The following is a 26,252-nucleotide window of genomic DNA, read 5'->3' on the forward strand; positions in this document are numbered from 1 at the left end:
ATTTTGTATGAACTGACATATGGTAAGAAACACTACAAATATGCAGCTGGACAAACAGCATTTATCAGTTCTTACCTGCAGATTCAAATGCGCGACAAGTTTCTCATTACTTCTGTGTCTTGCTTCCAGAGAGATGACATCATGAGAGCGACCACCATCAAGTGCTAGTCCCAAACGCTGAATCTCTCGGTCTCGCAGGTCAACCTTTAAATGTATGGATATGTTTATATATTTTAATTCGTTTTCATCTATTATGTTTAAAAATCTAAGATAATAGATTTTTAGAAGGTTAGCACAATAACAAAAAAAAAATGTTTCTCAACCTGAAGATATTTAATAGGCGAAACTCATGTGTATTGCAATTCGAAGCAGAAAAAATGGACCAGCAGTGATATAAATCAACCAATTATTGCATCAAAAAGCCATCTTTAAAAATAAAACACTATAAGGCTAAAGCGCACCAGAGGGAAGCAAGTAGTAATCTAAAATAAACCATGGTCTTCTTACTCAGTCTGTTTTATAAAAGATGTGATAATTAGCATTTACAACTGTAAGAGTTTAGACAAGCATTTGCAAAGCCAATATGTCTCACCTATGCGAGCTCTATTGGCTTTGTCAATATTTATTTTTAGCCATTTTGAACAGCAGCGTGGCTGGTGTGCAGCATGGCTGAAAGTAGAAAACAAGTGCTATTTTTTCTTTACGTTCGGCAATCAAACACTGACAAAGACAATAGATCTCGCATAGGCAAGACCTATGGGCTTTGCCAATGTTTTTTTTTATTTTTATTACGAGCAGGAAAGTGAGTCAGGGATGCCTACACGGACAACAGTGGATAGGAGGGGATGCGGGCAGGCAACCACAAATGAGGAAAGTTCAGTATGTAAGACAAGCAACAACACAACGAGGGGGAGAGCGACACAGAGGGGGTAGAGGTATACAAGAGAAACACTCTCGCGTGGGGGTGCCTAACGGGAGGGTGGCGGTGGTGAGGGAGGATAACAATATGATTTTAAAAAGTGCAATAAAGTGGCCAGCGGTGGCGGCTACAGAGAGATTTTCCGGTCAAAACTGAAGAGACAGGGCGGGTAGGAGTCGAAAAAGAAAGATGAACGGGATGAGAGGAAACAGTGAGGGGATAGGTTAAATAAGACAAGAAAATAGCGCAAGCGCTATGGAGGGAGCAGAAGGCAGGGGGAGTGGGAAGGGTAAAGAAATAGTACCTCAATCACATGGAAAACAGCGGACGGGCACAGATTAACTTGAATCACAGAAATTATTGGAAATGACGTTGTGGCTGCACTGGCCAATTAAGGAGGCTGCAAAGAAGAGTGACGTGCAGCCAACAAATAGTAAAGCAATGGGCGGGCAGCAAGCCCTTTTTGTATACAATAGTGTCTAAAAAGCAAGACGCATTCACTAACACACAGGCTCCTTTAATCTGAAGTTCAGTTTCAAAGACTTTATCTGGTTCACCCAAATGTCCATCAGGTTTTTCAACATGGATATATTCTTTAGTTCCACTGTCTTCAGCAGATGCTTGAGGTCTTGCCAGAATATTGTTACTTTGGTTGCCCTGTTTGGCACTGTGAACCCATGGCATTTTTGTCAAATTAAGCTTCTTTCTGCAAGGCATTTTTTGTCTGGTTCGCAGCTACCTTTCTCTTGTTAGGATATAATTTCTTAAGTCAATCTTCCCATTATTTCTGTTAGAATTACCCTTTTGCAGTTTCAGGTGCTAGACTTTATTGAAGGCCCGAACAATCACTTCTTGATTTATTTGAGCATCTCTGATCTCCTCGAGCCGCTGAAGAGTGAGTATTGCTCATCAGAGTGGTATCTTTAACAAGGCTTGATTTTCATCCTACTTCTAAAGCTATATTAACTCTTAGGGCCTCATTACGAGTCAGGTGGTCCAAGGACCACCAGGCTAGTGGCGGCGCGACAGTGGCGGATCCAGCCACCGAAGCACTGGCGGTCCGACCTGCCGATTACAACTTGAGCAGTCGGACCGTCCTAGGACCGCTGGCTACGCCAGGGAACGGCCGTTCTCTGGCATAGGAGTGGCGGTCAGAGGCTGCCATATGCTTGGCTGGGCTGCCAGGGTCTGGCCAAGCATATTACGACTTTCCTCTCAGCCAGGATTTTCATGGCGGTTCCACCATTATGAAAAGCTGGCAGAGCGGAAACAATGGGGTCCCTACAGAGCCCCCATGTGCCTCAAACATATGTGGATGCACACAGGGGGCATAACATGTGCCCACCTCTGTGTTTGTAAATAGGTTCCTGCACGGTATGGACTTTAGAGTCCATGCCCTGCAGGAACCTTCTGAGGCATTCCTATTGCGCTGCCTGTTAAAAGGGCACCACCACCTTTGAAAGGGCACCACAGCGGGAACTGCCACGCCGGTTGAAAGGTCGTAATTTGGCCCTCAGTGTCACCATCTCTATATGAACTAGTCTTTCCTTTATGCAAGTTACCTTTAAATTTAGATATCTCCAGTGAGAAATTAGGGTTGGGTGGGACAAAATCCTACTCAAGCAACAGCTAAAATCCCAGTCAGGGATAACCACCTAAAGTGACTAAAATAACCTGTGCTTAACCCTCTGGCAGCTTGGTACATAAGTAGTCAAGTTTAATTTAGCGGCAATGTGTAAAGTATTTATGTAGCACACAAACAGTAATAAACTGAAAATACAACACAAGAAAAATCCCACACCAATTTAGAACAAGCATTGGCATAGCCAACAGGTCTCACCTTTGGGACCTTATAAGTGTTTAGCCATACAACAATTAATGTTGTTGCAGTAAGGATATTGTGCTGCATAACTAAATACTTATAAGGTCCCAAAGGCGTGACCTATTGGCTATGCCAATGCTTGTTAGCTGGTAGCGGCTGGGCAGAGCACACGCATGTGGTATAAATGGCCGATCGTTCCCATAGTAACCAACGCCGTCACACACATGGCTGCCGGAGACATGGCGCACCTAAACGGACTACAGAGTTAGACATCGAAGTAACCCCTACGATGATAGTGGTATCCAAGCGGGTACCCAATGGGTCTATGCCATAGGATGCAGACTTCGCATTTGATGTGCACTTGCGATGCCTTGTTAGCGACCTGATGTGCATTTACTAATAAAAACGTTTTTGAAAAAAAAAAAAGACACATAGGAAGACAAAATGCGACGTCATCACTTTGCAACTGTTTATTCAATGTTCCTGGACATTTGCTTCCGAGAGATCAAACCCAAATGGGAAAACATGCTATTACATCATCAATTTACTAGTGCACGTTCTACATTCTGGTGTGTTTTTCTAGGAAATGGAACCCAGTATGGAAAACAGTCTATGCCCATATTGACGCACGACGCGTGCCAAATGTTCTGGGTTATAGTTTGAATTGGTCCGTTATAAACAATTCATAACATGGGACATGTTTCTCAACTATACATAAGAAAAGCATGTTAAACATGAGCTTTAATAAAAAGATACATTTTTTTTTAAAACGGGAAAAAACAGAGAGAGAGAAAGGGAGAGCAGGAGAGACAGAGAGAGGGAGAGACAGAGAGAAAGAGAGAGGGAGAGGGAGGGGGTGGGGGAGAGTGAGAGGGGGGGAGGGGGAGGGTGGACTGGGGGTGGGGGGGGGAGGGGGAGAGGGAGAGGGAGAGGGAGAGGGGGAGAGGGAGAGGGAGTGCCCGGGAGTGGTGCATGTGTGCGCAGTCTGCTCATTTTCAAGCACTGCACTCGTGCCTGTGGCGCGCCCCTGCTCGCTCCCGCGAGGTGGATGCCGCCACAAGCATGTGTGTGCTTGAAAATGACCAGAGCGACGGCTATAGGCCCTCCTATGCAGCGCATGCACGCTGCGTAGGCGAGACCTAAAAAACAAGCACTGCGGTATCAGTGTTCAATAGGTTGTATTAGCTCCTGGTATTAACAAGGCACTTGTAATGGGACCCAAAGTATGAAGCAATGCATGAAGTGAAAAGGGGAACTAGGTGGTGAGATGAGAGAAACAAAGATGGACAAAGTTAGAAAAAAAGGCATAGGCGAAAACAAGAAATTAGGGAAGTGTAACGAGATGGGAAAGTGAAAAAGTAAAACATGGTGTGAAACTAGACAGGGAGCCAGTGCTGGAAATCGAAAACTAGGGACCCCATAATGGGGGGGGGGGGTGATAAAGGGTAGCAGCAGAAATGAGTGGAGTTGCGAGAGGCAGAACATGGGGAGCAGCATTTCCTCCAACCCGGTCAGTAGTCAACCTACATATTTGTTTTTTAATTCTTTTTTATTCTGCCTCATTTCCAAATGCCTTTCACATTAAGGCAATATATTGAAGAGATCTTTGTATACCCAGCAATCTTCTGGATATAATAACAGTAAGATACCTCAGGTGGTTTATGCACTTGCTGGAGAAATGTATCTGCCTATTCATAAAATAGCAGCACAATGTGTAATTTACGGTCGCAGATTTGTATTTTATGTACCCAGCTCAGTGGTTTACTGCTTTTGCTTCAGAGCTCTTTTTGTTACCTGCAGATCACAAGTTATAATCCTTGTAATATAACTCAGTGAGTTACGAACTGCAGACAAGGAGCTAAATGAAAACTGCCAGGCACAAGTGTAGAACCTGTTTCTCCTCAATATTTCGTTATTCTAAGGCTGCTGAATGGGTTCCTTTGGGCAATAATAAGGATGTATTAACAAGTGCTGTCTTCATGGTTACTAGTGTAATTACTAAGCCGATGTATCTGACCTTCTTACAGTGCACGCATAGCTCTTACATAATGAGCTTGCAAAACAAAAAAGCATGCCACCAATTCATAGTTCAGCTCAAGCACTAGTAAAGTGATAAGCTGAATGTCTTTGTTTGATCGTTGGCTCTGGAATCAAGGTGGTAAGCTCACGCTAAGCCCAGCCAAGATGAGACTTGAACAAAAGATGTGCTGATGGCCTTTTAAGTGAGGCATGCGAGTTGGGCCCAGCTAGGAGCTGAAAGTAAGAGGCCTCTCTCACCTCTTGCAAGTTGCTGCTTGGACTACAAAGCATGCAAAATGCAGATGTCGCTGTAGGTGTCCCAATGATGGCAAACTGCACAGGGACAGAATCAGAACATTTACCCTAGGCCGGCCAAAATCTGGCTCCATTGAATCTTGAAGGACCCACTTCATTTTCAGCGCTGAAGGGAACGTAAAAAAAAAAAGGGCCAAGAATAAAGAATCTGTAAATGGGTAAAATAAAAAGCAAGAGGGAAAGAAGCAGGAAGGAAATACAAGAGATGTCAAAATGAGAGGAAATATAACGTGGCATGGGAAAATGGGCATCTTGTGTTAAACAAGAGAAGATAGAATAAAGTGAAAGGCAATGGTCTAAAACTACAAAAAGAAAATACAAAAGTGGAGCATGCAGAACATGTTAAGGGTGAAGGAGAAAACAAACCAAGGTAGGAGATGAGAGATAAGGTGGAACAAATAAAATAAAATAAAGCTGGTGTAAAACCAGAGAAAGAGAGGCAGAGGAAACATGTGGTGTAAAATAAGAGAGAGGATAGAAACATTATGTGAGAGAAAACATGGTGTGAAAGAACAGAGTGGGAATTAGATAAAGAAAAAGTGAGAGAGAAAACATTTTGTTGGAACCTGGAGAATGCAAAAGAAAAAAACAAACAGCAATATGAGAGAAAGTTAAGAAAGACTGAAAATACAAAGTGCAAAACAAGAGAGAAGATAGAAAAAGTGAAAGAAAAATAATGTGTGGCAGGAGACATAAGATGGACAAGGAAACTGATGTTAAGTAAGAAAGACTGTGGTGAAAGTAGAAGAATAAGATAAAAGGACCGATCAAATGTGAGAAATAAGGAAAGTGTGAATGAAAGAATTAGAATGGACTTGGAGAAAGACACAGATTTACTCAAATTTTTGCAATGCTGCGTGCAAATCAGCACTGTACTTTTTTGTGAATGGGAAAAAATTTGCAGCAGCATATCTATAAATCAACATCCACTTTTGACATCATGGATGATGCAACCACAAAGGCCTGATTTAGCACTATGCCAGGGTGCACAGGCCGTAATTCAGTGCTTTCTTGTGTTACATCTGTCATCAAAAAGAAAACCATTGAAGATAAACCAAAGCCATAGGGTGGCTCAAAAATAAAGATGTAACTTCACCAAAAAGTACATGTATCACGCCTGGAAAAATAGTGCAATGTCATTTAACCTGACGCATGTGCAGTGTTTGCACTTGTTTACACTGGCATATCTTGTGCTTTTCTGCGTCAATTTATTTTATGTGGTTCTGGGAGGGAATCCTACGAGTGATTTTGCTGTTCTCGCTACGTGACGCTCCCTTTCAATGGATTATCATGGGTTTGGCGCTATACAACAGCGTTTAATTCGACTATGGGGACAAGAAAAATGAAGTCTTGATTAAAAGGTTTAAAGTGGGAGAAAACAAATGAAGACAATGTGTGAAAGAGGGAATCTAGACAAAAGCTAGAGAAGTAACAAATAAACAAAAGGAGTATGGAAGAGCAAGAAATACCTGGAGAAGTGGGAAAAACAAGTAGGCGGTGAAATGGGCATGCAAGAGGAAAAGAGGTTGGAAATACAATGAATGAAATAGAGAAAACAAGCGCGCGGGCCTTGCGCTGAAAGATAAAGAGGCGGAGGAGTGCATGCGGTAGTGGTGAGCGCGCGCGCTAGCAGTCTGCTCATTTTCAAGGACTGCACTTGTGCTTGTGGCGCGTCCCTGCACGCTCCCGCAAGGTGGATGCCACCACAAGCATGAGTGTGTGCTTGAAAATGACCAGAGTGACGGCTAAAGGTCCTCTCATGCAGCGCATGCGTAGTGCGTAGGCGAGACCTAAAAACAGAGTAAACTTTCAATCAAACGGCATTTGTAAAGCGCAACACTGTCACACCTAGGGTTATCTGGGCACAAATAATAAAATTTTTAACGACAAAGATGATATCAGTAGAAATTGGAGATATGCAAATTTAAATATTTCAGGTAGGTATTTCCCCTAAAAACTACACAGACTCACTCAAGGCTATCAGGTCATGCGTGACGGGGTGAAAGGACGACTGCGGTAGGATACAGGGCCTGGGTCAGTCCTGTTGAAAAAATTAACTGCTGAAAGTCTGGAGCGAAGACCCTCGTTCACAGTGGAGGCGGCCGCAAGAAGTGGGGAAGAGCATCGCAGATGGTTGTCGCTGTAGCACAAAATGGAAAATTCTTCCCAAAATGTCAGGCAGTTTTCTAAAACAACTTTTATAATCTGTGGGTTAATGCCTCCACTAAGGGACAAATGTACAGCTGGCAAAACTGTAGTTTGTATAAAAAGAAACTGTCTAAACTGTCTATATATGTTAATTAGTTGAATCAACGTGTATCGAGTAGTTTTCACATTCTACCCATGTCTCTGAGGACGGGCAGTATATGTAGCCAAAACAGGCAACGTTTGTCTCTCCAGAGTTAATTGACCCAAACAGATTGACCCTGCAGTATGCACAAGCCTGCCATTAAGAAATGTATTCTGCTCTACATATGTGAGTGGAAATTCAATTTAATTACATACTGTATATGCAGATGGTAGATTAACCGGCGTACACCTTGTGAAATACCAAGTGGCAGCCGCAGTTGCATTTATCACAACCCAAGAGGAGAATACGTGAATGGAATATATTTGGCCAGTCTCTACCACAAATGTAATCCTTCTTCCAGTTATGGGGAAATATCTTCAATTGAATTGTTGGCCAGTGATATAGTAATTCAGGCACACCTCTGTGGAAAATACTTTTTATTTGCTAATCTTACTAAACCTCAAATAATTTAAGGGGACTCTTTTTATCAGGAAGATAACACCTATCATATCTCTGAATATCGCCACGTTAGGAATGTGAGGTACAACTACAGAGCACCTAAACGCTATAACTACCTGAGGTTTTCTCAGGAATCAGGCCCCATGTTTGTTACCCTATACCCTAAAAGCCTTATTAGAGAGGAATGCAAACCATGACAAAATTCCTTAGCACTTAAGAGTAGGAAACTGCAGGTGATAAAGAGAGGAACCCCAGAAGTCATCACTGAAATCTGGAGCACACCCAAAAAATGGTATAAAAATGTTTATTATAAATGTCTAATTGGAATAGATCCGACAATCCCCACCCTGTACCACTCGTTACTGCAATGCACTGCTTTGAAGTCTTGGAAAAGATGCCTGACCAAAAGTTTATAGTTTGAAGTTAAAGTAGACTCATTAAACACAAATGGTATTGCTGTACCCTAGAGAGGTGTTGAAGGCCGCCCAACAGAAAGTTACAAACAGAACGTGAAGCGAGTAATAGAATGGATAATTGTATATGAGGGACATGGTTACTCCACTAGGTTATTTTCCAGCCCATGGTAAGACTTAACACAAGTGTCAATAAATATGCAGTGAACCCGGGGTGACATAGAATGATATACCGTAGTGTTGTACCAGACAATGCTATTAAAGATATGCCTGCTGTTTGTAAACTGTAATGTTAAATACAAAATGCCAATAAAAATATGTTTTAAAAAAAAAATGTCTAAGTGGAATATTAATTCTCACATGTAATATAGGGTAGCGCACTAAAGACTATAAGCAAACCATATAATTGGGCATATCCCAGTTATGGACGAAAACCTTCACTCACCCGAGGGTGACATGCTTCATCATTGGGTTCCTCCAACACACGGGGACCGCAGGGTACCCCGTGTGGGCTACGACTTAACCCAAGAGGGAAGGAGCAGGAGTGCAAAGCACGTGTTGGTTATACCAACTCGAAATGGTAAGGAGGTGCAGAGTGCAATGTGGTAAAACAAAATGTTAAAAAAATGTAGTTAAAAAGTGTCTACTTAGGGGCAACAATTTTATTCTTCCTGCCTAAGTGATAGTAATTAAAATGCAAGTGAATATAGGGTTATGATTACCCTATCTATTGATCAACATGTTTCTGCAAAGGTGACATTACTGTTCAAGGCATTCATCAGGATCAAGAGATAGTCACTCTGCTGTATCAGTGCACAAATAATAATAAAATACTTAGGCCTCAGTTTCTTGACCATCAAACGCAAAGTCGAAAAACATGATAGGTCAGAGGGCTCTGTAAAACAATAATAAAACATGTCTTGATACTCTTCAAAAGTTTTCACCTGTGTAACCGTAGCCCAAACCAATGGTGAATATGAAAATTCTTATTTCTTACCTAAAGCATATTATGTATGTGTCAACTCAACCAACTTCAGAGTCTCATACCACGCCCGATATGCTATTAGAAAATATAGATTAGTGAGCTCATTGGCATAATTGATCCAGCTCATAACACAGACACCAACATATTTGGCAAACCTTCAGAAGTATAGTGATTGTGAAATGTACTCCCTTGACAGAAGGGAGGAATTGGCAATGTGATCAGTCATAAGTTGTTAATGATATATATATATATATACAGTGTCCAAAGTTGCAAAGCACAAGGTACAAATGAACTTTAAAAATGTACAACCACTCGTGCTCGTATCCATGAGGAAACTCTAATGGTGATTTTAAAAACCCCAGTGTAAATACAGGACCATTAACCCCTTAGCTAAAATTGCCAAAAGAAACGATTGTTCAAACGATCATGAAATGAAAAGCTAAGGCAGCTAGCACAGTAAGGAAAAGTCCTAACACTCAGCATTTGCTTACTCTGTGGCGCTGCTTCCGAGGCTCTGCGGGGAGCTACGCGTTTGATCTGCGCGTTACTTTTATGCGGAAGTCTTGAAAGCGCGGTTCACGTGACGTACGTCTCAACGTAATTGCGTCCATGCGCAACAGTTGTCATGGCAACGAAGTAAACTTAAGCTATACGGAAATGCGGAGAACTAAACTCAGTAAAACGAACGCACTAGCTTGTTTTGTATATATCTGGCGTTCATATTGAGGCGTTCAAGGAGATCATAAGTCATTTCTTAAAGCCAAGTTAACATCTCCTGCCCATACATAAGATGCCTTGTGTTTAGCGTTATAGAGACCCAGCGTGTAACGGTCACATGGAAAAACGACATAAACAAAATACTCTCATCGTTTTTCTTACATGCAAAGTGTGGACTTAAGAACATATCTCATATTTTGAAATGGTAACAATCAAAGAGTAAGATTTCCTAGTAACTAAATAGCATCTGGGAATTCCATACACTATAACAGATGGCAAAAAGTGTCAATACTCGGCCCCGTCCCCTTAGCCAACTCATCCCCCCGGTACCTGGGCATTAGGTGTCCCCAACCCTAGTTCTGATCTCTCCCCCCCCCTCTTGAGATTCCTATGGATGGCTAGAATCCCCCCTCTAGGGGAGCACGTGTTGCTATTCCGATTGAGGATTGCCTTGTGGGTTTGTTTGTGTTTGTTGTTCTTTAAATTTAAAATGGAACCGTATAATGGGGTCTGAATAGTGTGGCACGCAACGATGTCATCTCCTGTAAATGCTCGGCCGCAGCACCATGTGTTTTATAAATGTATATCGTATGCTCCTTTTATTGCTAGCGGCCGGCCGGAAGGTTGTAGGCCCATATTTGTATAATTTTTTGAGTCTTGTAATAAACGGTTTCCAAAAAAAAAAAAAAAAAAAAAAAGTGTCAATACTATTAAGTCAAAGGTGATTACATCTGATTCCTAATTACTAGGAGTCACGTTTCTCTGAAAATATGCAGAAAGAATAAGTTTAGAGTAATATAGCATGACACTTAACATCTTTAGTGGGGGGTCGTTGCACACCAGGGTATATCATCATTAAGCCCGTTCACATGACTACCCAATCTGAAAACCCAGCGTTGTTCTCTATGGAACAAAACTGTGGGACCATATTTTTATGATAATGGGGTTTATCCAGGACCACCCATTTTAGATCTATTTCGGTGTGGCCGACATCTAAATAATGCCTAGTCAATTTGGTGTTGGATTTCTTACGCTTGATAGAGCTTTTGTGTTCGATCAACCTGGTTTTAACCTTGCGAGTAGTCATACCTACATAGTACAACTTGCAAGGACACTGTATAAGGTAGATAACTGCTTCTGAGTTACAGTTCGTATGATTTGTTAAAATCCAGGGAGTTTTTAATCCCAAGTCCAATGTAAGTGTGCGTGTGGTCAGATGGCATACCACACAGGAGCCACATGGATAATGTCCTTGGACTGGTGTACCTGTGTTAATCGTCCGCAACTGGCTGATGTCACAAGTCACTCTCGGCCGAGAGTGTACCAAAATGTTGCCAAGATTCCTACTTCGTCTGAATGCAAAGAGGGGTTTCTCACAAGATTCTTTGCCCTTATTTAGAATATTCCAATCGGAATTGATCGCTTTCTTTATTGTTGTGCTGAGATGGCTAAAAGTACTGACACAAACTAGGCGATTGGAAGGAGGTTTGACATATGTTTCCAGCAGAGCCTCTCTGTTGTTGTTCATCGCTCTCTTATTCGCCTTGCGTATCATCGTGAAGGATAATGGCGTTTCTGAAGTTGTACACTAAGATTATTAGCATGTTTCTGGTACATCAAGAGTTCAGTGCAGTTTCTTCTCAACCGTAAAAATTGTCCAATAGGGAGATTATCACGGAGTGCCCGTGGATGGAAGCTTTTATAGTTGAACAATGAATTGCATGGCATCGGTTTTTGGTATAATTACATACAGATTTTGCCATCACGCGAGTATAATCTCAAATCAAGGAAGGGCAAGGTCTCATTACTGGCCTCCCATGTAAAATTAAGGTGAATGTTGAGAGAGTTAAGCCAATTAGAGAATTCTGCTAACGAATTTTGAACGCCTTCCCAGATGATTAAGATGTCATCAATATAACGCTTTCACAGCAATAACTTGCGGTGGAAGGGATTTTGCACTGGATATGTGTAACCTCAAACCAATGCATGAACAGATTGGCCATACTAGGGGCACAGGTACTGCCCATGGAAGTGCCCATAACTTGCCAGTACAATTGTTCTTCAAAGGAAAAAAAGTTCTCTCTCACAGCAAGTTCAGCGCACCCTATAACAAAAGCCGTAGGAGTTTGATCACTGCGAGGATTCTCTTCCAGTAGATCCTTGATGGTCCGAAGGGTGTCATCTTGTGGAATATTTGTGTAAAGGGCCTCAACATCTAGTGAGGCCATAAGATGTATCGCTGGATCGAATTCAATAGTAGTCAAAAAGGATAGGACATGTTTAGTGTCTTGCAAATAAGATGGCATCTGGGTCACCAATGGTCGTAAAAACCAGTCAACAAATTGTGGCAATGGTTCAAATAAAGAACCAATGCCAGACACTATAGGTCTACCAGGAGGCGGCCTCTGGTTCTTATGTATCTTCGGCAAGATGTAAAATGCCAGAATCTTTGGATGTTTAGGATTTAGAAATTCTGCCTCATTCATGGTAATCCATCCTGCTTCTAATCCTTCTTTGACTAGAGTACGAATAGTAGTCTGTAGTCTACTAGTAGGATCACAAAGTGGAATATTAGGCATATTACTCATAGCATCATTTGATGAATCAGAATGATATTAAACGTTTAAAGAATACTTGGAAGCATTAGTGCAGATAATGTTTAAACAAAAAAACAAAAAAATGAGGGCATCATTTTGCCATTAATAGATTCAAAACCCTTCCATGGCTGTTTTCTTCATCCCAGAACACTAAACTGTAATCTAAGTAGACGCTACCTTAGCTTTCCCAGTAATTCTTTTTAGTCAAGGCAGCATACCAATAGACACTAATAGGCAAATAGGCATAGTAGTTAGCACCAGCAGGAGCAGAATTCTTCATTCCAATTCTCCTATAGTCCATGAGATAATTCACAGATAATTCACACTGCTCTTTGGGATCTACAGTTGAGCCTTTTGGTCAAAGATGGACACCCAGGCTAGCAGCAGGCTTCAGTCCAGCAGGATTCCCTTCAACTCCAGATCTCCTGACCCTGGATCACGAAGGTAAGATCTGTATAGGTGTACATCACTATGGAATTCTCATAGGCTCAGATCAGATTACAGTATTCTCACTTCAGGAGCTGAGCAGTATGATCAGAGATTAAATTATCTCCAAATATGTGCAGGTTTAGAAGTGGGAAGAATATTCTATGACCAGATGAAGACCTCAGCTTGACATATGGCAGTTCATGGTACAGATATGACCCAGGCATGCTTTGTCTCATTAGCACTAGTGTTCACTCTCGATTGGTAGTGACACCTGTATCGTGTCAGCACTAGGAACATATCCAAGGATGCTTTCATATTGCAGATGCTACCGGCACATGTCCTTGTTCATGTAGGTTGGCAGGTAGTCACACTCTATTTGAATAGCAGCCAAAGTAATGCTTTGAAGCCTCAGAAAGGAATACATGTGCACTGAACTTAGCCAGCAAGGAGAAGCAAAGCTTGAATAAAATTGTTGAACTACTTCTCTTCCTAATAACACTTTATGATATTGGTTTTAACACTCAGCTTAGTAGTTTAGTAGAACACATCTCTTGTTCACATTAGCACAAGGTTAGTGAGTAGTGTATAGTAGTTTAGTGACGAGGTGAGTTTAACCATAACAGCAAGTAATATCATGCAAACGAGAAATGTTGTGGGAGTGAAATCAAAACAATTTTCACCACACCGGCTCAGCCTTGGTTGCTTGGAATAAGCAATTAAAGTTTTGCAGAGATAAAACACATGTTGTACATGTGAAACTATAGAAAATCAACAAATAAAGGAATTAAAGTGTGCAGGCCAATTTAGTACAAAGATAAAAGAAATGTAAACGGAAAAACATCAGAAAAATGAAGTATTCTTGAAAAAACAAAACAGAATCCATATAAAGTTATGGAAAGTCAAAACTCAGTGTTAGCCAACGGGATATGCTAGACCAGGATCATGACATTGTTCTGCAATCTGTCCATCAATAGTTCTTTTTGCATTAGACCAGGATCAAGGCAGCCTTTGTTGCCGACCCATGATGCAGCATGGTTGAGCAAAAGTTGTGGCAGGTAAACATTTTTTACATTTTTACTTTTAGGAAGACAAAAACCTGCGGCGGAGCAAGCTTGGGAGCTAGTGTAATACAAAGCTCTACATCCCCTTTTCACAGAGATGGAGCATTCTCAAATGTTCTAGACAAACATTTTCACCAGGACAGACTTCAAAAATATAACTGGGATGGTTGTATGGTTTTCAGGAAGTCTTTGCACCATGGGGCAGCCCGCCAGAATATAAAACGTTTGTACACGATTCATCAACTTATTTCTCCCAACTGAGAGGAGATGATTTTGCCCTACAGTTGAATCCTCATAGTATCTGCTCAAAGTCTGAGGAACAACCACTGAATTACCGGCATTCATCTTGAAGCCTTAGTGGCGGAGTGAACTGGTGGAGCCAAATTTCATATAATCTAGTGGCTTCACTGAGACATTATAAAAACCCACTACATGCATCTGCAGTTGATAGACCTGAAACAGTAACAGAAATTCAAATTATTTTGAAAAATATAGGTCAAATATTTTTATATTACCTGCTTTGTAAGGTTTTTAATTCCACGTTCCGCTACCTCCAACTTTTCTCTGAGTGTTACTACATCTTGCTGCAGTTCCTGAATTCTGCAACACATGCAGGCATATATTATATCACTTTTTGTCAGTGGTAAACAATCATGTAAAAACCACATTTGCAAATGTCACCTATAAGTGTTTGATAAATACACTTGAAAGAAGGGGTTCTGCAGGATGCCTTGAACATGTGGGTGTGACTCAATGACACAGGCAGGAGAAATATTTTCTGTTTAGATACTGAAAAAATCAAATAAGATTAATGAACAAGTTACCTACCTTTGGTAATGCTCTTCCTGGTAAAAACTCTAACTCCAGATTCCTCGACCTTCTAAATACTCCCCAGAAAATATAAAGTAGTACCCATGCACACCGAAAGAGGGCACCTTGCGGCTCCGCACTGACATTGCTCTGGTCTGTAACTGATGAGCAAGGCCACCCATGTGCGGTGACATCAGTTCCTTTTTCCACGCCAACAGATGCAGATCTGGAGCTACCCCTCGTCTCTCTGAGATCACTCTTTTGAACTAAATTTCTTCAGTGTGCAAGGGAAAATATCACCTCCCAAACCTACAACATTTAGGCCTAATTTAGGAGCTCCTCATAGGAAACAGATTTGCCATTTAGCCCTAATTTAAAAGTTTCTTGTGAAATTCCAACACTCATACAAACCACAGTTTGCATAGGTTCAGGAAATATGACCACATTGGAAAAATCTGACAGGCTGATTTTTCTCCCAATTAATGTTGTCAGGTTCAGCTTCGAGAAAAATACTGAGCAATAAATACCCGGTATTTAACAATACAAACGTATTTTGGTGCAGAAAGCTTTGGTGCAGTAAGCCACTGAAACGGGGTCACGCTTTCTACCGCCACACTGGCACCGGTGCCAAAAAACAGCAGAAGGAATACAACCACTGTTCGCAAGTTAAGAGTGAGTACAGCAGCACATCGACCAGGAAACAACGGAGAGAGAAGCCACCAGCCACCACATGTGGGAAAGCAATGGAGTTCCTGAGTCGAGAGGTCCTGCAACCCTCCGAAGCAGCCAGGCACTTTGATGCCCAACAGTATGTGCAAGGGGACAAAACACCAGTAGCGCTTGCTCACAACCTTCCACATCCCTGAGTCCTGTCGGCGAAATGATTTTCCTTTATCCACCGGTGAGGGATTCATCAGGAAGGGCTGCACATAGAGCTGTCACTGTCTCTGCCATAGCCTCAGTTTCTGTGGCTAATGACGTCAACCGTTCACTGACTCGCCTGAATCCCCCTCTAAGGGTCCTATGTAGGCCCTTACCCCTCTTCCCCAGGACAAAATTGTATTTAACAACTGATACACAGAGTCAGCATTGATCCCTCAAAACAACAAAATTTATGTTGAGATGCAAGCTCCCATGGCCCTCAACACCATTTTTGGCCCTTGCCCTCATGGCAGCCCTCTGCCTTCTCAAATGTTTCTCTTGCTTTAGAAGTGATATCAATGGTGTCTTGCTCCTGCAGCTGGTGATGTTGCTCTTAGCCTGTGCTGCACACTGGGTGGTAGAAGTGCAGTAGATCTCTCAAGTGGTGGCCACAGATGCTGCAGTGCTGGCATCACCCATATCCGCCTCCCAGGACTTCATGCAGTCTTTCTCTTTCTCCTGTTGTACAGTGCCCGCTGCTGGAAAAGCCAATGCATACTTTTATATCAGTAGAGCGTGACACAATAACTTTTGCGTGCCATATATGGAGTTCTTACACTTGGATATGTATACCTCTATCATCTTAGTGGGAGTGTATGTAATTCCTCAATCTTAGCAAGACAGCCCACGCTTTTTTTTTTAACGTATGGGCCATCCAACTATAAGTCCAACAATTAACTTTCCCAGTATCATGTATGGCAGGACCAGATTGCTGAAGGGAGTGTCTTGGGTATACATTACAAATGACTCTGCTGTGACCATGGTGGCCCAACTCCCAATACCGATTGTGGAGTTTGGGAGGACAATGTACTGACTTGTCTATATGACAGACAGTTCAAGGTGTTAATACTACTCACTCGTGTCAGTGACTCAGGCATGAAGGTGGTTTCAATCATTTCCATGGGGGATGCAGGTGGTTCTGTGGGTTGCCCATCTTCTCTCCTCCTAGTGACTACTTGTTCCTTTATGTGTGACCTGAGATCATACCAGTACTTTCGCATCTCGATACTGTGGTTGTCACACCTTCTGAATTTATCTTCTCATGAACGCACAGCCATTCTTTTTGCTGGCCTCAAGAGATGATAGACATTTTGTTCCAGGCAACATGTTTGCCAAAAATTCCTCAGTCAGGAATCTTTGCAAATGTGATCTACCATGTCCTTCCATGCCCTCCTCTCCTTCGCAAATCAACAATCTAACGGTATCCTTTGTTGGTTGGTCACAATCCCTTTGAATGCTTCACCATCCTGATTTAAATACTTGTACTAGGTGGTGCTTTCATTCATAAGCACTGTTCAATTTTCAGAAAGCCATCAGTACAATAATCTTAGCAAAAGTGGATAAGTACAACACTGCCCTGAATAACATGCTGCAACCTAGCATACTGTATGTGCAGGTAGCTCAGCATACAATTGCAAATGTAAGTAACTGGGCTGGGGTACCAGAACACATCAACCCCATTCTAAGACACACCCTTTGGTTTCTCTTCCCTTCTCCTTCTGTGCTTCCTTCACACCAAATCCTCTCCCTGCTCTCTTCTGTTCCCTATCACTTTTATGTGACCACACTGCAGCATAAACTGCAACACAAAAACAATTTACACAAAAGTGACATCTCTTGTGGACAAGGAAACACATATGATGTCCAAGGTCAACCTTACCTGTTGTCAGCTACTTGGAGAAGATCTGCAACGTAAGGATCTTCTGGCTGAGGAACTGGTTGGGCACTAAATCCAGACGGAGAGACTGGCTGGTCAATCTGCATTCGCTGACGTCTGAACGGAATCGTTCTTTTCCTACCACCTAAAAGATCATCATATCCATATATCTCAAAATTGAAGGGAGCATTGCTGCTTCATTTGGTAGCTCCATAAATATATTTGTATATTTCTCAAAAGAAAAATGTAAAGTTGTGTTGTGTATCTATGCCTATCTAACAGATACTCTTAAATTACTTTAAACCCTATTTACATCAGTCCCTTTTCTTCCTGTGCTGCAGATAAAGTTAAAAAGTGGGGGCTTTGAAAGTGATATTCAGTGGATTTCCTAAAGCATGCATGTATGTACAAGTGGACATTAACATCACCAAGGACCCAATGTTTTTCGATGTGCTACTCTTTAGTTACTTTAAAACAAGCTCGCCTCCAGAGATAAACTTCCTATGTGTGACGGGCAGTTTGAAAAGGAGTGCTGGGGTGGTGGAATGAGGTAAATCACCAAAGACATGTCCACCATAAAGAGGCGGTTATCAAAATTGAATAGAACCATAAGTACCTGCAAATGTTATAAAATAGGACAGGGGAGACATCACATATGCCTATTTAAGACAGATCTTATAGGAGTCACCCAGAATAAGAATGTACTGTGCAGTGGAAAGATTGTTTTTCAAATACATTGATTCCACTACATATTCATAGAAAATGAAACAACACCAAATGTCCGAGGGTGCTGGGATTGGGAAAAAACGATGCTCCCCCAACCACATAATCGCAGGTGGCAGTGCCTCGCACGGATCTTCCCACGCCAGTGCAGACAGTACTATAGGGTGGTCAGTATTTTTTGTTTTGTTTTTAGCAGATTTATATAGCGCAAACTAGACCCGAAAGTGTTGGAGCACTTTACATGAGCACCAGTTACGTTACACAAGGACACATTCATTTTTAGGTCTCTCCTAGCGTTGCAGTGCATGCATGCTCGCTCTGCGACATCTATTGTAATCGAGGAGGCGATTTCGGAAGTATAGTGGAAGCTCCGCCCGTCTTTTCTATTGGCCGTCGTCATCCTTTATGGTAAACGCTGGCCTCCGATTGAAAGTGAGGCTTTTTCGCGACCGCCCGGTCTCCTTTAGGCCCCGCCCAACCGGACTGGATCATTTCCTTGCAGCTTTACACAGTGGGCTTTATCTGGTGGGTGAGCACTATTTTCCAGCTTGTATTGGTAGGCACGGGGAGATTAAGTGATTGGCCCAGAATCACAGGATGTGGAGTCGACCCCGAGGCTCAAACCTTGGTTTCTCAGCTCCAAAATTGGCAGCCTATCCTTAAGACCACATCCTCTCCTCTAGTATGTAGCTTTTATCGGCAGACACTGAGTGTGATGTTTAAAAGAGGAAAATGGGAATTCGATTTGAAGTGTAGTCTCAGGGATGCACTCATTCCCGGTTCATAACAAAGCAGACACACTTTTGTTTAAACTTCCCTATTTCACATCATAATATTGTCCTTATGTCTCTTGAATAAGGAAGCTCAACCACAATAGTGAATCTGGATTCTAAGCTACACAATGCCATTTACACTAATACCTTGAAATCCTTACTTTATACCGAATGGTAATCCTAACTACAATGACATGTGAAGGTAAGAACTCTACCTGGCGTTTGCACCACGGCTTGCAGATTCTTTTCTTGGAGCTGCTGGATTCTTTCAGTCTTCGCCTTGCCATCTTTCTCCAAGAGCCTGATTTTATGGACATACTGGTTATTCAAGAACTTTAAATCAGCTGTCTGGTGTTCAATCTTCCTTAGAGCGGCCTTCAAATCTTTAAAGACAAATATATATTACTGAACAATTACGACTGAAGCAATTACAGTGCCCCCTTGTGCCAGCAATACGAAATACCATAAAAGTGCTACTTCCACAAAAACTATAAAGTGACTCAAAAATGTAGAGTTTCAATGACGAAAAATAAAATATTTGATCTGTATTACTGTATGAAAAATCATTAAAATATGAATTGATACGGAAGCACAGTGTCACATTTGCCTGTTTTTCAAAGATCAAATCACAATTTACACCAATCACTTTGCTCTTGTAAAGCAACAGGATGGAAGACTGTTTGTGAATTTCCTCATAAGACGTTAATATTTGTTACATCCACTACGGCAGTGTTAATCATGCGTGAAGAAAGGGAGGTGGAGGGGAGCATGGTTCAAACGTTCATATTTAAAAACAATAAAAAAGTTTCTACAAATTCATGTCACCAGCCAAGAAGTTGCAAATTAAGGAAGGTTATCGTAGAGCAATGTGACATAAGTAATTCAAAGTTTTTTCTTATCCTCTATGATTTTGCCCACGAAAATATGCAGATACCAAAGTTCTTCTTTACACCTGATGATGAATCCGGGATGCCTGATGTACCAACAGTGACCTTCATCACTCATGAGGCACCACCCAGGAAAATAATGATGGTCTCCACTATGTCCTAAAGGCAGCATCACAAGTCTCTGTCTTAGGACCCAGAGAGAATGATGCAACTAGTGTGGGCTTGTGGCATCCAAGGAACTGGTGCCCAAGGCTTGAGAGCATGAAAACTGACACTTAGGGTTATAAACTGACATTGTTGAATTGAAAACCAACCCTTGAAACTTTTATTCCAATGACTAAACTTTCCGATAGCCAACATGCACCACAATACCTCAAACACATACTCTACCAACAATCAAAGATAAACTATTTTACATCGAAAAATAAATATGACTATTACCAACTCTGTAAAGGCAACCTTGTCCACTACCTGAACGCTCGATCAAGCAGTAGGTGTCAAGCAATAGGTGTTAAGTAAGTAGACAACAACACTTTGTCCTAATTTTGTTCTGCTAATTTCAATCTTATTTAGAATACAATATGTGTATATTATCAGCAATTCAAGCGCTGACCTTGTATTGGTCCCTTCAAGCTTGGAATGGCACTTTTATGAATGTGTTTCCAAAGAATCCTTATCTCTTCTGAATCAGTGGCTATGTCTCTTCAGTGAGAAGACGTCATGTACGGGGTCTGGCACCTTATGCTGGCAAACATTGATTGCACAGGCATTCAGGAATGTTAAACTAAAGGAAAAGGAGTCTCAGTTTTCATATGAACTTCCCACAACGTCAAAGCATCTTAATGACTAATACGTATATAGAAACATACCATTTGTTCACATCCTTTTCATTGTCATGTAATTTTCTCGTAAGCCTTTCCTCGTGAACTACATTTTCATCATATGCCATATCATCATTTATCATTTAATTTGAAGCAGTCTAATGAAAAATATAAAAGTAATATAAGGAAAATATATTTTAGAAAATGACTGGGTGAGGTTAAGGGGAGGAGTTAAGTATAAAGGAAAGGGAGTCAGTGTACAGGGTAAACATTAAAAAGTAAGAGGTGATGGGTAAGGGCCTAAAGGTAAAGAAATAAGGGCAAGGGGCAAAGTTAAAGTCATAAGAGCAACTGGGTAAAGGTAAGCAGTTAAGCATATACATTTAAGGGCTAAGTGAAAGAGGTTACAGTTAAAGTATAGGCATTGACGGTAAAATAAAAGAATAGGTGTAAGGGGCATGGGGTAAGAGGTTAAGTGTGTAAAGGTAAGGGGTAAGTGCAACAGGTTAAGGATAAGGGGCAGGGGTAAAGGATTAAGTGCATGAGTGTAAATGAAAGATGTTAGAGGTACGCGGTTAAGAGTAAACGGTTAAGAGTATGTGGTACATGGTTAAGAGCAGTGAGGGAGTTAGAAGCTAAGGGTGCAAGGGTTTAAAGGGGATGGCACCAAAAGAGAAAGAAGCTAAGGATTTAAAGGTAAGGGGATGTATGTAAGGAGTTAGGGGTAGGTGGTAAGTTGGTAAGCAATTAAAGGTGTAAGGGCAACACACTAGGGTAAGGATGAAGGTTAAAGTGATCCATTAGGGATAAAGATAAGGGGCTAAAGGTAAGGGGATAAGCGATTAAACTGTAATGCGAAAAGGAAGATAAGAGGTAAAGGGTGTAAAGAGTACTCCTGCAGGTATCTCAGTTTTAACTAAAAGGTTTCTATCAGGACTGTTACAAAGATCAATTGAGGTGTGCAGGCATAAATGCAAAAATGGTACAACATTGGTGCAGCAGCTAAACAAACTGGAAAAAATATGCGTTCTTGTGAGGTAGTTTGCCGTAACAGAAAAAGGCAGCATTTGTGCAGGTAATGGAAATAGAGGACGGTGCTAGGGAAGTCACAATAAAAGATGTGCTGCAGGTGGTAAAAGATGTGTGTGCTGCCCTAAAAAACATAACTGATACAGTAATATGTGGTGGCGACTCATGAGCTGATCTGACAAAATATCTGAGAGAATTAGTAAAGTGGAAATGTAATGAAAGAGATTACAAAAGAATAGAACATTTTGAGAGATGCCGTATTTCAACTGCAGGAGACATCCCTTCACTCGAAGCTAAAAAGTAAAGACACAGAGGACGGATCAGGCACAAACAATCAAATATAGTAGGGGTTTCTTAGCAGGCAGAAATCCCAACCTCTTTTTGTAGAAGAAATGATCATGAAAACACTCTGTCCCAAGGGTCTGTCATACTTTTTTTCTGTGGGAGGGTGCATATGGCCCCAGTTTCAATGACACACCCAGTGGCTGCCTCAAGGGCTGTTATTGTCAGGATCTTTAATTATAGTGATTAAGATGCTGTTTACAGCAACCCCGGAGCCTGGATCACTTCTTCTAGACAATGCAAACATCTTGTTGGTTTTCTGATCTTTACATAGGCAGTCCAACAGCACCAACATGCCTTCAATGCAGGAAAACGAGAAAAAGAATTGAAATACATGATGCTCTTTCCGGCAAAATTTCATATAGTAGCTGAGGGAGTGGTGGAATGATGATAACGTGAGGTAGATGGTGGGTGCTTCAGAAATTAACCTACACAGGACACCTTGGAAAAATGTTTACAAAGGGACTGGAGACACAAACATATGAGGGTCCATACTCTAGGGTTGGGAATAACTTCATTACTGAGGCAACCATTCATTGAACCAGAGGCAGAGGAAGGAAGGTTGAACACCTGGAGAAAAGCTCACCAAATATCGGAAGAGGAGGCGGAACTCAAGGAGAAGGGCCAATGAAAAGTTACGGCTTCAATGGATATGGCAACCTGACAGTGGACAAGAGTTCTTAACTCTTACTAACTCTACTCCTTCGTACTTATGTGTGTCACAGCCTAAACATATCTGCAGACAGAGGTAGATTATTATGGTGATTTGGTATTATGATCTATGTTTAAACTTCAGGCAGGCAATGTGGGCTAGGGGGCTGGTGGGATGGGAATGTCCTCTGCATAGTAAACAGGCATGTTCCCCTGCTGTGAGTGTCTGACTGTGTGTATCTGGTATTCTGACTTTTGATTTTTGGCCCCAATATCACACTGAACAAATGTGTGCAGATGCCTGGGGCTGTTCCGGACTATGAGAGGATCTGGACTTATCCAGTCACGTGACAGGGCACACCAAGTGGGCCCTCATTTTAGACAAAGGGATATTGTCCTGGTCACTGGGTTTAACATGTAGAGCAGTAGTGACAGCATACCGTGTTTTAGAATCAGTCATGTGACCAGAACTTTACCACTGAGTCACTGAAGTGGAAGTCTACTGGCTCACTCCACTTGAGTAAAATTTCACTTCTATTTGCTTGCCCAGTTCTTTGCACTAACTGTGACCAAAGAAGGGAGTTGTCTGCAGAGTAATCAGAGAGCCGCTGTGTAACAAGGGCTAGTGTCTGCCTGATTGTCAGTCTCCCAGAACTGAGGGAAAATCACCCAGATCTGTTGCTGGAGAAGCTGTGTATCTGTTCTGAGGCACCTGAAAACCTATAACACAGAAAAATCCTGAGGTCTATAAAGGCAAAGAGAAAAGGTGGTATGTATAGTGAGGGAAAGAAGCCTAATGTACGTGGTGGAAGGGCAAAAGCTCCGAAGACGTGGTCATACAATCACCCTGGGTAACTAACCCCATCACATGGGATTTTCATCCCAAAGAAAATCTCAAACTCCCAAGGGGCAACAGGACCCTCAGCGAGAGGTGAGAGCTTTATGCTATTGGTATTATGCACTGAGAAGTAGAATGAATCCACATATGAACGGGATGTGAGTGGGGGTTGCAGTGCTAGTGAAATAGTAGTGCAAAAAGGAGTGTATTAAAACTAGTGACGGGACGGCCAGGAGAACTCTGTTAGGCAACGCCGTACCGATGCTAGATTAAAAGGAGTGAAGGCACCACTAATCCGATGTAATCAGTGGAGCAATGTATGAGATAATGGTCGACATGTTTCAGCCGTGGCGCCTAACTAGGCTCGGCTTTCATCAGGACCTAGTAAGCTACTGCAAGAAAGAACGTGACAAAGGATATAGGGGACGCCCTCAAGTTGCTTGTAGGGTGCACGACTCCTCAATGATACATACATCACCTAGACAAAAAAAGGGGAGACTCAGTGTCAGAATGTGGGACAATGTTGCTCAGTAAAGACAAGTGAGAAAGTATAAACTTAAAGCAAACTCCACTCACCCGTATAAACTGGGTGGAAAAAGGACCTCCACCTGGCAACCGCTCAGGAAGGAACACCGCTCTGAAAAGAAGATGTAAGACTACTGAAGGGATAGTGGCTTACATGTCATGAGCGAGTGTGAAATATGTGAGTAGGTCATCTAAAAACGAGGGAGACTGACAAAAGCAGTATTTGCACAGAAAGCTAAACTAAGCAAAGATCATCGTTTGTCAATTGAAAGAAGCAGAGTTGGAAACGTGACCTGTGCATGGGTAATGGGTCAGAGCAAAATGAAATTGTACATGTCTGTACAATAGTAAATCAAAGTCAACAGATATACTTTAAAAACATCGCTCGAAGGTGGAGGAGTAGTCACCTACATAGTAATGTGAACGAACAAAGAAAAGAGAAACAGGGGCAGTGGAGCCCAGCGAGCAAGCGTCCTACCTCTCCGTCGGGGAACCGGGCTGGAATGAGCCTGCAGCCGGAGGTCCCGCGGGGTTGGACGGAGGCGGATAAAGTAAGAATGTGTCAGCAAAAAACGGACCAATCACGGGACAGGTAGTTCATGCTCTCAAGAGCGAGAGCCAATGCGGAGCGCTGAGTCACCCGTATGGCAGTAACCTAGGAGATAGGAATGCAGCTGACAAGTAGAGGGTGACGCTGTCAGAAGTTCAAAGGAAAGAGCGCCACATTCAATTAGGGAGATGACGTGGTAGCGCAATAGCGCAAAGAATGCGGAAACGCACGTCTTATAGCAAAGCTAGCTGTCAAAGCGCGTGTCGCTCCGTGTTGCACAAAACGCTGAGGAGGGTGCGAACTGATGCGAGAGTTCGGCTCCAACAGCGCAGGAGGTGAAAACTGCCCTGTATTCGCCGGGAAATAAATGGCGAATAAAAGATGAAGCTGCAGGGAATAGTACATCAGCAGGGGGTGTATGTGCCGGTGTACAGAAGCCGTGCAGAGCGGATGCAAACAAAGGTTTATCATGACGATAGATTTGTATACAGGCTAGATCGAAGGTGCCCATGAAAACGGTGTGAGGCATGGGTCAGTTGGTGAGGAGGTACGAACGAGCCAAGTGTGTTATAAAGATAGCCAAGGAATATCATCGTTCAGACCCTGAACGTGTGTCTTCAACTTGTACACCCACCTCTGCTCACGTTTGAATAGGAAAGAGGAGCTGTCTCTGAGATGAGGTGGTATGTAGGGTTTGTCAATGACTGTCCAGTGTAGGTCATTGGGAGCATGATTGACCTCTAGAAAGTGGTTGGTGAGTTTGGTAGAGGAGCGACCACACCGTATCGTGCTTTTGTGTTCCAAAATGCGAGTTTTGATACGGCGGGTGGTCATTCCAATATATCTCAGCCCGCAGGGGCAGGTTATTAGATAGATCAATTGAGAGCTGTTGCAATTACTGTGGCTTCTAAGAGTCCACGGTCTGCCAGTACCAATGTCAATTTCCTTGGTCACGGAGGTAAGGCTGCATGCCGCACATGAACCACATGGGTAGTGGCCCACAACTGGAGGGAGACCCCACAGAGTTTGTTGGGTGCATCTTTGGTTGGTGCGTGGGCGGGTGTGTACCAACTGGTCTCTGATATTGCTGCTGCGTTTGAACGCAAAGAGGGGTCTAGGCAGCCCTACCTCACCTATGTTGAGAATTTTCCAATTGGATAAAATGATTTTCTTGAGTTGGTTGGAAAATTGACAATAGGTGTGCACACAAGTGAGTCTGTTCTCGGATGCCTTGGGGATCTTAGGTGTCAAAAGAGCCTCCCGATTGTTATTCGCGGCTCGTTTGGACGCTCTGCGGATCAAATGTTTGGGATAGTCTCTGGCCTGCAATTGTCTAGATAGGTTGCTGGCGTGTTCCTTGTACTTGTCAGTAGAGGAACAGTTCCGTTTGAGGCGCAGAAACTGGCCGAAGGGCAGGTTGTCACGCAGAGCTCGTGGGTGAAAGCTATCATATTTTAAAAGGGCATTCACCGCCATGGGTTTTTTGTAGAGCTCAGTACTCAAGCGGCCATCCGACGGGGTTATCAGAATGTCAAGGAATGGTAGATGAGTCTTAGAGTACTCACAGGTGAAGTTCAAAAAGGGGTCGCAGTTGTTGAGCCAGTATACAAATCTATCGTCATGATAAACCTTTGTTTGCATCCGCTCTGCACGGCTTCTGTACACCGGCACATACACCCCCTGCTGATGTACTATTCCC

At 42.4% G+C, this 26,252-nt stretch overlaps 1 protein-coding gene across 2 annotated transcripts in view; it reads right to left on the reverse strand.

The window, feature by feature from the left end:
* The window catches only part of CEP135 (centrosomal protein 135), a 479,333-nt gene that overhangs the window by 338,481 nt on the left and 114,600 nt on the right, over positions 1 to 26,252 (reverse strand). For both annotated transcript variants that reach the window (XM_085642056.1, XM_085642055.1), the window contains exons 4-7: positions 19,126 to 19,293; positions 17,418 to 17,559; positions 14,542 to 14,626; positions 76 to 204 (exon numbers count right to left, since the gene is read on the reverse strand). In XM_085642056.1, coding sequence (XP_085498182.1) covers positions 76 to 204; positions 14,542 to 14,626; positions 17,418 to 17,559; positions 19,126 to 19,293 — 524 coding nt within the window. The remainder of the gene's footprint in view (positions 1 to 75; positions 205 to 14,541; positions 14,627 to 17,417; positions 17,560 to 19,125; positions 19,294 to 26,252) is intronic.

Source organism: Triturus cristatus, chromosome 2_2, assembly GCF_964204655.1.
Source record: "Triturus cristatus chromosome 2_2, aTriCri1.1, whole genome shotgun sequence".
NCBI lineage: Eukaryota > Metazoa > Chordata > Amphibia > Caudata > Salamandridae > Triturus > Triturus cristatus.